General features: G+C 45.6%; 1 protein-coding gene across 3 annotated transcripts in view; it reads right to left on the reverse strand.

Moving 5' to 3' along the window:
* The window catches only part of LOC146046365 (uncharacterized), a 194,442-nt gene that overhangs the window by 178,205 nt on the left and 1,016 nt on the right, over positions 1-15,221 (reverse strand). For 2 of the 3 annotated variants that reach the window (XM_083165623.1, XM_083165621.1), the window contains exon 2: positions 5,668-5,840. The exons of the other annotated variant lie outside the window; for it this stretch is intronic. In XM_083165623.1, the coding sequence (XP_083021749.1) occupies positions 5,668-5,814 (147 nt within the window). In that variant the 5' untranslated portion in view covers positions 5,815-5,840. The remainder of the gene's footprint in view (positions 1-5,667; positions 5,841-15,221) is intronic. 3 annotated transcript variants of the gene reach the window in all.

Genomic DNA, 15,221 nt, shown 5'->3' on the forward strand with positions numbered 1-15,221 from the left:
TCATTAGTGTAACGGTGCTGTCATTAGTTTAATGGTGCTGTCATTAGTGGAAGTGTTCTGTAATTAGTGTAAATGTGCTGTAATTAGCATAAATGTGCTGTAATTAGTGCAAGGGTGCTGTAATTAGTGCAAGGGTGCTGTAATTAGTGTAAAGGTGCAGTCATTAGTGTAGGGGTTCTGTTATTAGTGTAGAGGTGCTGTCATTAGTGTAGAGGTGCTGTCATTAGCGTAAAGGTGCGGCCATTAGTTTAAGGGTTCTGTAATTAGTGTAAATGTGCTGTAATTAGCGTACATGTGCTGTAATTAGTGTAAGGGTGCTGTAATTAGTGTAAGGGTGCTGTTATTCATGTATGGGTAATTAGTGTAAGGTTGCTGTCATTAGTGTAAGGATGCTGTAATTAGTGTAAGGGTTCTGTAATCAGTGTAAATGTGCTGTAATTAGTGTAAATGTGATGAAATTAGTGTAAGGGTGCTGTAAGGGTGCGGATATTAATATAAGGGTAATTAGTGTAAGGTTGCTGTCATTAGTGTAAGGGTGCTGTAATTAGTGTAAATGTGCTGTAATTTGTGTAAAGGTGCAGTCATTAGTGTAAGGATGCTGTCATTAGTGTAAAAGTGCTGTCATTAGTTTAAGGGTGCTGTCATTAGTGTATGTGTTCTGTAATTAGTGTAAATGTGCTGTAATTAGTGTACATGTGCTGTAATTAGTGCAAGGGTGCTGTAATTAGTGTAAAGGTGCAGTCATTAGTGTAGGGGTTCTGTTATTAGTGTAGAGGTGCTGTCATTAGTGTAGAGGTGATGTCATTAGCGTAAAGGTGCGGCCATTAGTTTAAGGGTTCTGTAATTAGTGTAAATGTGCTGTAATTAGCGTACATGTGCTGTAATTAGTGTAAGGATGCTGTAATTAGTGTAAGGGTGCTGTTATTCATGTATGGGTAATTAGTGTAAGGTTGCTGTCATTAGTGTAAGGGTGCTGTAATTAGTGTAAGGGTTCTGTAATCAGTGTAAATGTGCTGTAATTAGTGTAAATGTGATGAAATTAGTGTAAGGGTGCTGTAAGGGTGCGGATATTAATATAAGGGTAATTAGTGTAAGGTTGCTGTCATTAGTGTAAGGGTGCTGTAATTAGTGTAAATGTGCTGTAATTTGTGTAAAGGTGCAGTCATTAGTGTAAGGATGCTGTCATTAGTGTAAAAGTGCTGTCATTAGTTTAAGGGTGCTGTCATTAGTGTATGTGTTCTGTAATTAGTGTAAATGTGCTGTAATTAGTGTACATGTGCTGAAATTAGTGTGAGGGTGCTGTTATTAACAAAAGGGTAATTAGTGTAAAGCTGCTGTCATTAGTGTAAGGGTATTGTTATTATTAAGGGTGATATTATTTGTGGAAGGGTGTTGTCTTTAATGTAAGGAAGCTGTATTTAGTGTAAGGGTGCTGTCAGTAGTATAAGGGCGCTGTCGTTAGTGTAAGGGTGCTGTTGTTAGTGTAGGAGAGCTGTCAGCAGTGTATGGGTGCTTTCAGTAGTGTAAGGATGCTGTCGTTAGTGTCGTTAGTGTAAGGGTGCTGTCATAAGGGTGCTGTACTTAGTGTAAGGCAGCTGTAATTAATGTAAGGGAGCTGTTGTTACTGGAAGTGTGCTGTCATTAGAGTAAGGGTGCTGTCATTAGTGTAAGGGTCCTGTGATTAGTGTAAGGGAGCTGTATTTAGTGTAGGGGAGCTGTCAGTAGTGTATGGGTGCAGTCAGTAGTGTAAGGATGCTGTCGCTAGTGTAAGGGTGCTGTCGTAGTGTAAGGGTGCTGTACTTAGTGTTAGGGTGCTGTACTTTGTGTAAGGAAGCTGTAATTAATGTAATGGAAGCTGTAATTAGTGTAAGGGAGCTGTTGAAACTGGAAGGGTGCTGTCATTAGTGTAAGGGGGCTGTACTTAGTGTAAGGAAGCTGAAATTAATGTATGGAAGCTATAATTAATGTAAGGGAGCTGTTGTTACTGGAAGGGTGCTGTCATTAGAGTAAGGGTGCAGTCATTAGTGTAAAGGTCCTGTCATTAGTGTAAGGGAGCTGTATTTAGTGTAGGGGAGCTGTCAGTAGTGTAAGGATGCTGTCGTTAGTGCAAGGGTGCTGTCGTATTGTAAGGGTGCTGTACTTAGTGTTAGGGTGCTGTACTTTTCGTAAGGAAGCTGTAATTAATGTAATGGAAGCTGTAATTAGTGTAAGGGAGCTGTTGTTACTGGAAGGGTGCTGTCATTAGTGTAAGGGGGCTGTAGTTAGTGTAAGAGTGCTGTCATTAGTGTAAGGGTGCTGTCATTAGTGTAAGAGTGCTGCCATTAGTGTAAGGGTGCTGTGGTTAATGTAAGGGTGCTGTAATGAGTGTGAGGGTGCAATAATTAGTGTAAGGATGCTGTAATTAGTGTAAATGTTTCTCGGCAGAGTATGTTATGCAGCTGTATGTCCATATAGTATATCCTGAATCTTGCACATCACTTTAAGCTTATTATATTACCAACCGTATATCATAAGGATATGAGACATTAGCTGGCACATTATCTATTATTTACTAAATAATCATAAATTGCACTGAGAGGCAGAATGAAGCTGAATTACAAGCTCTGCACAATGCAGTAAAACGTCACTCAGTATTAATGGCCCCTCATTACAGCCTCTGAGCTACTAAGCCCAGTGTTACTGCTTCCCACAGACATTAAAAAGCTTTAACCAATGTGTCAGAGATCTTCATGGACATGGACGCAAGTGCACAACCCACACACGCAGCTCTTACAGGAGGCCCTGTGCAGTGAGTAATGTGGATGCAGGCACTGAACATGGGCGCAAGTGCACAACCCACACACGCAGCTCCTACAGGAGGCCCTGTGCAGTGAGTGATGTGGATGCAGGCAAAGCACATGGGCGCAAATGCACAACCCACACACGCAGCTCTTACAGGAGGCCCTGTGCAGTGAGTGCCGTGGATGCAGGCACTAGACATGGACGCAAGTGCACAACCCACACACATAGCTCTTAAAGGAGGCCCTGTGCAGTGAGTGATGTGGATGCAGGCACTAGACATGGACGCAAGTGCACAACCCACACACACAGCTTTTACAGGAGGCCCTGTGCAGTGAGTGATGTGGATGCAGGCACTAGACATGGACGCAAGTGCACAACCCACACACACAGCTTTTACAGGAGGCCCTGTGCAGTGAGTGATGTGGATCCAGGCACTAGACATGGACGCAAGTGCACAACCTACACACGCAGCTCTTACAGGAGGCCCTGTGCAGTGAGTGATGTGGATGCAGGCACTAGACATGGACACAAGTGCACAACCCACACACACAGCTCTTACAGGAGGCCCTGTGCAGTGAGTGATGTGGATGCAGGCACTAGACATGGACACAAGTGCACAACCCACACACACAGCTCTTACAGGAGGCCCTGTGCAGTGAGTGATGTGGATGCAGGCACTAGACATGGACACAAGTGCACAACCCACACACACAGCTCTTACAGGAGGCCCTGTGCAGTGAGTGATGTGGATGCAGGCACTAGACATGGACGCAAGTGCACAACCCACACACACAGCTGTTACAGGAGGCCCTGTGCAGTGAGTGATGTGGATGCAGGCACTAGACATGGACACAAGTGCACAACCCACACACACACAGCTCTTACAGGAGGCCCTGTGCAGTGAGTGATGTGGATTCAGGCACTAGACATGGAAACTATGTGGTTATAGGCACCATAGGACGTAACGGTTAGAGGGATCAGTGATGTGTGTTTATCGGGAGATGTTTCCATACAGGTTACAATGACAACAACACAAAACGGATTTCCAATATTTACTGCACAAATACTGGTCATACAAACACAATACATAAAAGGCCTGATTCAGAGTTGCGCGTAATTTCATGTGCGTAATGAACACGCAATCTTTAGATGAGCCCGCATGGGGCCTAATTCAGACGTAATTGCAAAAAAAAAAAAAATTTCCTCTAATGAACAAAACCATGGGCCTGATTCAGGTTCGAATTCTGACCCATTTCTGATTGTGCAGGTTTGTGCATGTGCACACCCTGTATATATTATATATATCTATGAGGTGAAGTACTGTCAGTGACCACTAGAGGCCACTTGACCGACCAAGTTACTAAAGTGAAAGCAAGCTTTGCAGGGACACTGATCTGTGTCAAACTTGCTGGGTATGGAGAGAGGGAGCTGAGTGCAGGTATGAGCAGATAGGGACTGGGGATGAGATGAGGAGTTTAAGAAACTAGCTTTTTAACTAGTAAATATACTTTACACAGTATGAGCCTGTGGGACACGGCATGGTTGCAGACATCTGCCCGTTAAAGTACATGGCATCACCGCATATGTAAAGGCACATCACCAAATGAAGAACTGCGTGACAGTCCTGAAATAACTCAGTACAGTCAGTGTGGTGGGAGATGTGTCAGTAGGACGGCGACTCTGTTCCACGCGGAGGAGCCAGGACATTTTTACTTCTCTGTGAAGAATTTTTAGCAGTATAATTGCACAGCGTGCGGCTGCAGTCTGCCTGATTACAGGACAGGCTCTGTGTGCTACAAATGTTTTGGGTCAGTGACCTGCTTTAAAAGCCTTCTCAATATGTACATAATAACAGACATATGTTATAATGATAGACATAAAATTATAGAACATGGTATAGGTCAGCTAGGGAATAACAGTGTTAGTGACCATTCACTGCACTGAAGCGGAGACAAAATGACAGACTACCCATAAGCCTTAGAAACTGGTACAGGTGTTGAAATGTGATCACTGTGGTAACACTGAAGTCCACTCTACATGTACGTATGTCTGGGGTGTACAAAGAATGTAGAATCATCAAACAGCCAGTCAAATCTCGGATTCATCCTGAATCAGAGAAGACAGATATGCGCCCCAATATTAGGGTCACCAGTAATAATTACGGACAGGGGTGGCCCGTCGGCTGGTGATTACACATCACTCAGGGGTAAATGTGTGGAACTTGGAGAAGTCGTATCTAGCCCTATAAAGAACCTTAAGTGCAAGGTGATAATGCTTCAGCCAACCAGATCCTGTCAATTTACATATTGGTGCTGATTGGCTGGTGCATTATCACCTTGCACATAACATCCATTCGCAACCTTGTGGGATCCGCCCACATCATTCGATGGTTGGCAGAAACAGTGACGGAGCTCAGTTCTACAAAAAGTAACATGCATTACGTCGACATAGACAATAGGTCTACACGGTAATGGTCGACACTTGAAAAAAACGGACATGAGTATTTGGGGATTCTTTATACTTTACCATCTATGTGGACTAGAAATGGAGTTGGTTAAGTTGCCTGAAGCTGCAAGGGTACGCGGTACACTAATTGGGGGCCCATGTGATCAAATCTACAAATGGACACCAAAATATTTTTGAAAACTCATGTCAAGGTTTTTATGTCGACCTTTTGCTTGTGGCAATGTTTGTTCCATGCTGATGTTTTGTGTTTTATGTTCAGGGATTATGGCAATGATAATGGTGCAGGAATATTCAGTATGTAGCCAGGATCTGCAGCTCAGAAACATTAGGTAATGCTGCACAATACTAATCACAGTACAGTATCAATGGTTAGTGGCCAGGCTGGTCACGTGGAAATGAACACTGGACATCAGAACTTACCCAGGGTAGGATGTCAGCAGACTTCAGCAGACCACGGAAATCCACTCCCACTGGGACAGCACTAAATGTGGCACTTGTATCATCTCCATGACTCTTCCTGGTGAAGGCGTGGGCCGGCCGAGTGTAGAAGACATCTAATGCCATCATTTCCACTAATTCTGTCTTCCCAGGAACTAATAAAGAAACCCAGAAGCATTAGGTGATCAACACAATACCAGTGATTGCTGGGCACAATCAACACATCCACATACAAATGTGTCAGAACTAAGATCATGGGGCCTAATACAGACGTGATCGCTCGGCTGCTCATTTTCGTAGCCCTCCAATCAGGTATATGCCTCCCTGCCAGAGTGAAATCCCACCCCTGCAAGCCTGGGATCTGCTTAGCATTGCGAAAATTATCTGGATTGGCAATTAGCTGCAATGGAAAGATTTTCCCAGTCTGTGCATAGCCCAGGACTTACTCAGCAGGTGCGATGGTAACAGGCTGATTGGGGCTGGAGGTGATGTTACATGACTTCCCTTTAAACACCTGGGCACACCTGCGTTTTCCCTGACACTCCTTGAAAATGGCTGGATACCACTTCCAAATGCCGGCTTCCTGTCAATCAATTTCCGTACGGCCAGTAATCCAAAAAGTAGCAAGACTTTATTGCCAGATGGCCTTGCGCATGCGTACTACGGGCTGTTTTTAAGCAACCTAGCACTATAAAGCAGGGTCTGACCTCTCATTCAGTGCTAGGTGATTGGTAATGCTCATTTGTATTGGTATTGCACATCGCAATCGATTTTGACTGTGCCTATAGACTTCTAGTGTGTCTGGTCCCTAGTCTTCCTAACTATACTATGTGTCAGTCTGTCTTTACATTTCTGTTACAGACAAGCCTATGTAAAATGTCCAAGTATATAATACAGAATGAAACAGATAAGGTTAAGCTCAGGACCTTAGGAACAGCAGCATCATTACAGACGTTCCAATCGCTAATCCTTTTTACTTGTGTTCAAGATTCTTGAAGAGAGAGTTTATCAAACCTAATTTAGGTATTGCCCAGAGCAACCAATCAGCTTCATATTATCATCTTAGGTAAACGATAACTAGCATCGGATTGGATGCCAGAGGCAGCACATCCACTGGTATTTATTACACAACTATCACCCTACAAGTGAAAACATTCTAATTGTGTTCCCCAGACCCATAAGGAATGCCTTTTCGCTTACATAATTACACACGTGTTGTGGCGTTCATGCCAGATAATTTATTGATTTAAAACCACATAAATTATCTTTCCAGCAGATCAAGAGTGGAATCTGAATCTCAGTAACTAGCAGGACAAGAGCAATGGAGTCCAGAAATAGCATCAGAGTCGCTGGTACAGTACCAGTGACATGGGACCAGACCAGAGCCATAGATCTCTCTTACATGTGTCTGGCCCTCATTAATAAGTCACAATGGACGACGCTCAACTTCTAAAGAAAGTGCTGCAATACTTTCCCACTAATGATTCTTTACTGATGAACGTCTGTCCATCACCGCCGAGGGACAGCAGCCACAATACGTGCCAAGCTACCTTATGGAGATGAACTAAGCAACAATACTCTGTATCTACAAGTTATACTAGAATACAAAATAGCACTGTAGACCAGTGTCACAAACCCAATACAAATTCTACAAAGCTACATCATTAAACCATGGTTGCTAACCATCCAGGAATGTCTGGGAGGCTCATGAAAATCGGGTCCCCCTTGTACCCCCCCCCCCCCCCCCCCCCCGGGAAGGTGGGCAAGTCTCCCACACCCCCATGCACCACAAACAAATACTGTAATGTGCAGCTCTTTGGGGAGTGAGCAGGACTAAATTGCATCATTTTGCATCATTTTAGCCCCACCCCATTTTCGCAGACCCACAAATTGCAGAATTTGTATTGAATGGAGGCTTGGTTATGTCAGCCTTGTATCCACCACCTCCCCCCGTACTGCAGTATTTGGTCTCCTCTCCAAGCTTCTCCCGAAGTGGCACAACCCTGCATTAGACAAAATTCTCAAGTTTTCCGATTCCGTCACCCATCCCAACTGTCCTCATTGGTACTGCTAACAAGAGACCCAGGTAGGGGGCCGTCCGTGCACACTGGGGCATCTAAAACTAAACCTTCTTGCAGGGGGTCCCTGGCAAAGACCACCGGCGTGTTCCATTCCGTGCCCCTACTTCTGGTCTTATCAACCTACCGGCACTAGCTTCCATTACTTTTCCAGTTCATGGGACAGCAACCAGTTCATTACCCCAACCCCCTTTCTAGTCCCAGTTACCAGTTCAGCCTCTGCTCAAGTCTCCAAACTGGATCCAACAAAATCCCAATCCCACCCACCTTTCAGAGCAAAAAAATCCCATTAACTACCTGGAAAAATACACACCTGGACTAAGTAAGTAAAATAAATGGGAGTCTTGGGATTCATCTCTACTGAATAATAAAACTAATCATGGTTATCTAAATTTAGAATAACAGAATATTTAATGAATTAGATAGTGACAGAACATTAATTCCCAAAATATTAAGTACTTTCATTCCCAGACCAGTCAAAAGTATTGAGAACACTAAAAGTAGAACCAGTTTATTTCGTAATTAGCATTGTGGTTGTGCATTTTAATTGCCTCACTTTGTGCTAAATGGAGTGGGGACATTTTTTTTCTTTCATATTGGTGAATAACTTTACATAACCCCCGATAGGACAGTCTAGTCTCAGGGGTGCTTTAAGAGAGGAAAAGGGCTTGCGTAGCCTCCTCCGCTATCCCCACTGTAGTGCCCAGCCACGCCCTGCCACACAATAGGGATGGCAATCGCTGCCTTTGCCATTGATGTTTGCCATAAATGGCAAAAGTGCAAATGGCGATCGATGGTGTATAACTATGCAATGGATGACCATCGATGTTCTTACATATCGATGGCCATCCATTTTCTTTGATTGACTGGCCTGTGGGGCTTCACAGGTGTCAGGGGTGGAGCTATTCGTTTAAGCTTGACATTGATGGTGGGAAACCATCTGGTTCTCCCCATCGATGACAAAACTATTCGACATCGGCCATAAACTATTAACTTTTTCTAATCAGCGATGGCCATCCCTACCGCACAATAGCATCTGAGCGCTAGAGGGCTCAGACTCTATTGCACATGTGCATACCTCTCATTTTTGGGGTGATTCCTTCTGCCTTCATCGTGAGACTCCGGAAGGGACAAGTATTAAAAAATGGGTGCAGCGCGCAACCATTATAAATACACCACTGCTAAACCTGTTTGTCCCATAGCAAGTTCCTTTGGCTTCAATTGAGGGACAGATTGGTAATAAAAGCCACAGGGAAAGTCCCCAGTAGGCGTGTGGGGCTGCCCGTGTCCAGAAGAGGGTGACAGATTCCTGCTATTGGTGTATAAGGGGTTAGAGGGTGTTGGGCTGTCAATGAGGGCATGCAAGAAGGACAATTATTGGAAATTTTTCCAGGGACACTTTAAATTCCCAGCCCACCCATGACACCAGGGAAGGGCATTGTAGTGAAATTAGCATAGAGTCGCAAAACACAAAAGGACGGCTGCAACGGAGTCCATCTCCGAATCAGGCCCCAAGAGGAGCGAGCCTGCCTCTTTAACAGACCCCACCCACTCAACAGACTCCACCTCCATGAGACCTGCTTCCAGAAATTTCTCAGTCTGGTTTTCCATCCCAATCCGCTCCTGCCCCAGGTCGATAAGGATTAATCTGCTGCTTAAGACTGAAAGAAAATTGCCTGAAAATCAGGTGGCCAAACCACGTGTCTGCCGTGTCAAAATATGCTAGTACCACGGGATGTGTCTCATGTAAATAGGAGGACGCAGGAAGCAGCACCCGAGGATGTAGCATCAAATCATCTGCGAGAACATCTGAGTCGAAAGATGCAGTCGCTGACTTTAGTACGGGTGTGGTACAGGGGTCCGACAGTCGGGATCCCGACAGTCATTAGCCCGACGTCAGGATCCCGACTGGCCGGACCAAGACAGCATGGTGAGCGCAACTAAGCCCCTTGCGGGAGCCACCTATTGTATTCTCTCTCTATGGGGGTCGTGGACCCCCACGAGGGAAAATAGCAGGTGGCCGTCGGGAACCCGGCTGTCGGTGTTTTGACAGTCGGGATCCCGACGTCGGGTAAATGCCTGTCGGGACCCATTTTGGAAACCGCTTACCATTGCCCACTCGGGGAATGATGTCAATCATGTGCACACAGGTACAATCAGCATGAGATTTTGACTATGTAGCATAGGCGTGCGCAGCCCATTTTATTAGTAGGTGCACAATTGGAGGGGCATTTCTATCACCGCCCACTGGGCGTGTCTATCACCGCCCACTGGGTGTGTCTATCACCGCCCACTGGGCATCAATGCAAACTATATTAAATACAGTGTTGGCAGGAACTCACACAGATGATTTATTTGTATATAACAAAGCAGTAATATTACAGGTGTTCCGATTCCGTTACAGCGTCTTATATAGCGCAGCAGATTCCGTTACAGCGTCTTATATAGCGCAGCAGATTCCGTTACAGTGTCTTATATAGCGCAGCAGATTCCGTTACAGTGTCTTATATAGCGCAGCAGATTCCGTTACAGTGTCTTATATAGCGCAGCAGATTCCGTTACAGTGTCTTATATAGCGCAGCAGATTCCGTTACAGGGTCTTATATAGCGCAGCAGATTCCGTTACAGGGTCTTATATAGCGCAGCAGATTCCATTACAGGGTCTTATATAGCGCAGCAGATTCCGTTTGAAAGAAATGTATTATTTAAGCCCCATACACACTAGGCCAAATTGGTCACAATATCGCTCAGAAAGGGCTTTCTGAGCGATATTGTGACCAATATCGCCTAGTGTGTACACTGTACATCAGTGGTATCAAACTCATGGCCCTCCAGCTATTGTGGAACTACACGCCCCAGCATGCCCTCCCACAGTTTTAGCAATGCATTATATAAAATCTGTGGCAGGGCATGCTGGGACGTGTAGTTCCACAACAGCTTCCTAATATCTGTGATGTGTTTTGCTGGGGCAGGACAAACCTGCCCAGGTTTGTCCTGCCCCAGCAAAACCAAAAACCAAGGGGGTTAATTGTTAATATTTCACTTATGAATAAAAAGCTAACCTAGCTTGCTTCCTCCTAGGAGGAACACTACAGGCAGCCAGGTCACTCACGCTGTGGTGGATCATTCACTGTCTGCAGTGCCTCTGCTGCCAGCCCAGGGCGCGTGCTTCTGCTGGGCTTGCTCTCTCTCTATCAGGCAGCAGGAGCATGGGCAGGACGACGGCAGGAGCGCGGCCAGGAAGACGCAGGGAGCGCGGCCAGGACGACGTCACCACGTCTGTGTGTGACGTTATTAGAGGCGGGGCCGGGTGCTAATGTTGTGAATGGAGCTCACGGAGCTCACTGAGCTGCACAGTCCACGTCCCACGTCCCGGCCAGCGCTTCCAGGCTGGAGAACGGAACGGCAGCGGGCAGCGGCAAGTGAAACTGCAGCATTGGAAACATTTTGCGTGCAATCGCGTGGGGGGTGCCGACGGGCATTAGGAGGTGCCTGTGCACCCCCGGCACCCCCCGTGCGCACGCCTATGCTATGTAGTCAAAATCGCATTGGGATCGCACAGGTTTTTTACCTTGCGATCCGATGCGCACTCCTGTGGCAGCACAAATCGAAACCTAGAAAGACAGGGCAGCAATGACTATATAGTGCAAATCGAATGTAGATTGTATGTAAATAGTACAGAGATAGCAAAGATTGTATAGCACTCAAATCTTAAGTCGAATAGCAAGGGAATCTCACCGTGTGTGCACAGCATTAGGGGGCACTGCGATCATCGCTGCGTCCACTAATCTACACATGCGTAGACATAAATCCATACCTATCTGATTAGTAAACCATTCAACATCTTTGCTCAGCCAATCGAGTAATTTTATCTTAATTATAAAACGGTGACAGCATGTTCTACCACTATGTCTGCAGCGGCCCTGCATTGCCAATGCGTACTACTGGTGCATACACAGGAATATCTGTAGTGGGACCAGCGCTGCTACAACGGGAGATTTCAGCAATGGCTCTTCAAGCTGTTGCATAATTGACATAAATTTAACACGTTTACCAATATGTTAGCAGATGGGCTATAATACAAGCAACCATGTTTATCTCTTCATATGCTTGACATCATTTTGGCATGAAATCCTAATTCATTTAGAAAATATATCCCAGTGAGATACATAGTAGAATCTGTGCTAGATCTGCTTGTTTAGATTTTAAGAATTCCTATTAAATATGAAAACAAGACATACTATATATATATATAAAACATTTCAAAAGTTCCAACGGTACAGGATTCAATCACAGCACTATAAGATTCGGAAACAGTTTTAACATACAGGCAAAACAGTAGTGTTGAATAAAAAGCTGTTGGAAAAACAGACTCCACTCTGTCTATCTGCTTAGCATACAGACTAGTGTTAGCATCAACACATATCACAAGGCCAAGCTATTAAGGGGCAACTGTCAGCAGCAGCAGAACCTTCCCATCAGTAAGTGTCAGCAGGTCTCAGGGGAGGAAATGTATGTACCTCAGGATGACAGCGGCAGAAGGTAATGAACTAAAAAAGAACACTTTATTATTTACATAAGAATTTTCAATTGCAAATTCTTTTAAAATATTAGTTATTCATTTCAGCTACTTAAACACACATATTTTTTATATTTATTTTTGTGCAACTGAAAGTCAGTTGCACAAAAATTCCACTGTGCATGGGTGCTGGCTAGCTGGGTCACACTTATTATTGATATTCTGGAATGCCAACAGAAACATATCAAACCAAACATTTCCCACCCAACATATCCCACCCAACATATCCACCCATGTCTCAAGGCACACCCATGCAGATGACCCCTCCCTGCTTCCTATTCACCGAGAGACTAAGGGCCTTATTCTAGTTCACTCTTAGAGGCAAATTCCTTCTTAGATAGACAAAACCATGTGCACTGCAGGGGGGCAGATGTAACAGGTGCAGATAGAATTAGATTTGGGTGAGTTATTTTGTTTCTGTGCAGGGAAAATACTGACTGCTTTATTTTTACACTGTATAGATATAGATCTCACTTTGAAGAAAAACCCCACCCAAATCTAATTCTATCTGCACATGTTACATCTGCCCCACCTGCAGTGTACATGGTTTTGTCCATTTAAGAAGGAATTTGCCTCTAAGAGTGAACTAGAATAAGGCCCTAAATCGCACACAGTTCACAGAAGGCATCTTTGGCGCCAGCAGGCCTACTAGGCAGCCTTGGCCACTTTTATCTGAAACCCCCTTGCTGTCCCTGCACCCCTGAGACAACCCCGGGCTAGTGACACTCAGCTGCATGAGTCAGATTTTATTCATAAATGCTGGAGATAGTTTTCACTGATTTTATTGTCTGAAGGGGAGAGAAATCATTTGAAATCAAATATTGAATGATTTCTATTCCCTTTGGCCTCATGAAAAGGGGATGTGTTCTCAGACACATCCCCCCGCATGTTATCGAGGGGATGCAAGCTGTGCTGGCAGCGGGGAGTGCGGACATTCGGTGGGCAGCTTTTACCTGCTCGCTAATACCCCTTTCAGATTGCATCTAATTACCAGGTAAAAGCCAGTTTCTTCCCGGTTCGACCCGGTAATTAGTGCGAAGTGAAAGGGGTTACCTGAGACAGCTAACCGGTAGCAACACGGCAATCCGAACTGGGTAAAAAGCAGTGACCTTACCGGTTCGTTGCCATGTGAAGGGGTTAAACGGGTCGAGCAACCCATTTCCCGTTCACACTATGGAGAAGGCAGCGCTTGGAGCAGTGCCAGCTCTAAGCACTGCCTCCTCCACTGCCCCCTAAGATGCGCTGACGCACCCCCACATGACGTCAGCGAACCAGCAATATTGCTGGTTCGCTGATGCAGTGTGAATGGACCAAAAATGCAGGGTCGCACCGGGACTGAACCGTTTCAAAGTCCCGGCGCGACCCTGCATTTGCGATCTGAAAGTAGTATAAGCAGCGAAATAATGCTGCTTAGCAAGCAGGTCTGAATCAGGCCCTAGGTCCCTCAATAAGAAAGTATACAGATGGAAAAGAAACACATTCATGTGTAAAGTCTGGAGCTGTCAGTGAGAGAAAATGATCATTGTTTCTTTATAAGGTACACAAGCGCCATACAAGGGGAAAACAGACCACATCATTACAGACTAATAAAGACATTATTATATAAATATAGCACAATACACACTGCTCTGCTTGCACTCGGCTACATTTATTAAAGCTGTGTACATACAGGCTGGTTTCATACACTCCGGTTTTGACCGGACGGAAAAAAGCCGGACCCACTTTGTCCGGTTTTTAGCCGGATTTCAGGACCTTTCACATCGTCCGGTTTGGAGATCCTGTGGCCCCGCCCCCTCGTCACATGGGGGTGGGTCCAAACAGTTTGAGTGGCATGTCCAGTCTGACGGGGTGTACGCCCGCCCTACTCTTCACATGGGGGCGGGTGTAAGTATCCGGCAAATTCCGTGGTGTGTGAAAGCGCCCATTGCCTTCCACACCACACTGAATGGGCAGAACGGGACGGCCACGGCACGGCAGCCGCACGCTGCAGAGGTAAGATCCGGCTGCTACACGGCGGCCGCGCCGTGACCGTCCAGTGTGAATGGACACAGGGCTGTTCATCACACACTGTAGGGGCGGCACGGCTTTTAAGCCGTGCGGTAATTTCCCGTCCGGCAGGAGCCGGACTGTGTGAAACCAGCCACAGGGGCGATATATTGCTCAGTGTCTCCTTTTCATCAGCGACCAGAGATGGTCGCTGATGAAGGTGAGTTGAATGTATGGGCTCTGTATGCAATAAAGTTTTACTGAAAGTGTGTGTGTGTGTTTTTAACTATTTGTACTGCAGGGGGACTACTAGTCCCAGCGGGCCCTTTATTGTCCCACATGCTGGGACTTGTGGTTCTCCAAGTCCCTGCATGCGGTGCTGGCTTCCTGGAACTTGTAGTGCATCAATACACAATAGTTTTTCCTTTTTTTTTTACACTTTAATCAGCTCGATGCCCACCACCCAGGGGCATCGAGGACAACCCCGGGCTTCAGCATGGGCAGGTAAGTTCTGGAGGGGGGGACCCCTTCTTTGTAGGGGGTCCCCACTTCCCCAGGACCCCTGCCCATGCTGACCGTTCAGGGGTAGAATGCTTTAGTCGGGGGGACTTGTATAAATCTCGCCCATGATGTCAAAAGAAGCCCATAGCGACCACCAATAGGGGCCTATTTAGGTCCATGTTGTTATGAAATAGTTCTATACAAAATGATTTAGGGTGAGACAGACCGATGATGTTTGAATTTGCTCTGCAACCAATTATTGATAGACTGTACATGTGTCCGGGCCCAAGGCCTCTGTGCAATTCAATTCTGCACATTTTTTTTGCTGCTCGCAAAGTGATTGACAGGAAGCTGGTGTTTAGGGTTGGTAACCGCCCATTTTAAATGCCATT

The sequence above is a fragment of the Crinia signifera genome, chromosome 11 (genome assembly GCF_055691185.1).
Source record: "Crinia signifera chromosome 11, ASM5569118v1, whole genome shotgun sequence".
In the NCBI taxonomy this organism is placed as follows: domain Eukaryota; kingdom Metazoa; phylum Chordata; class Amphibia; order Anura; family Myobatrachidae; genus Crinia; species Crinia signifera.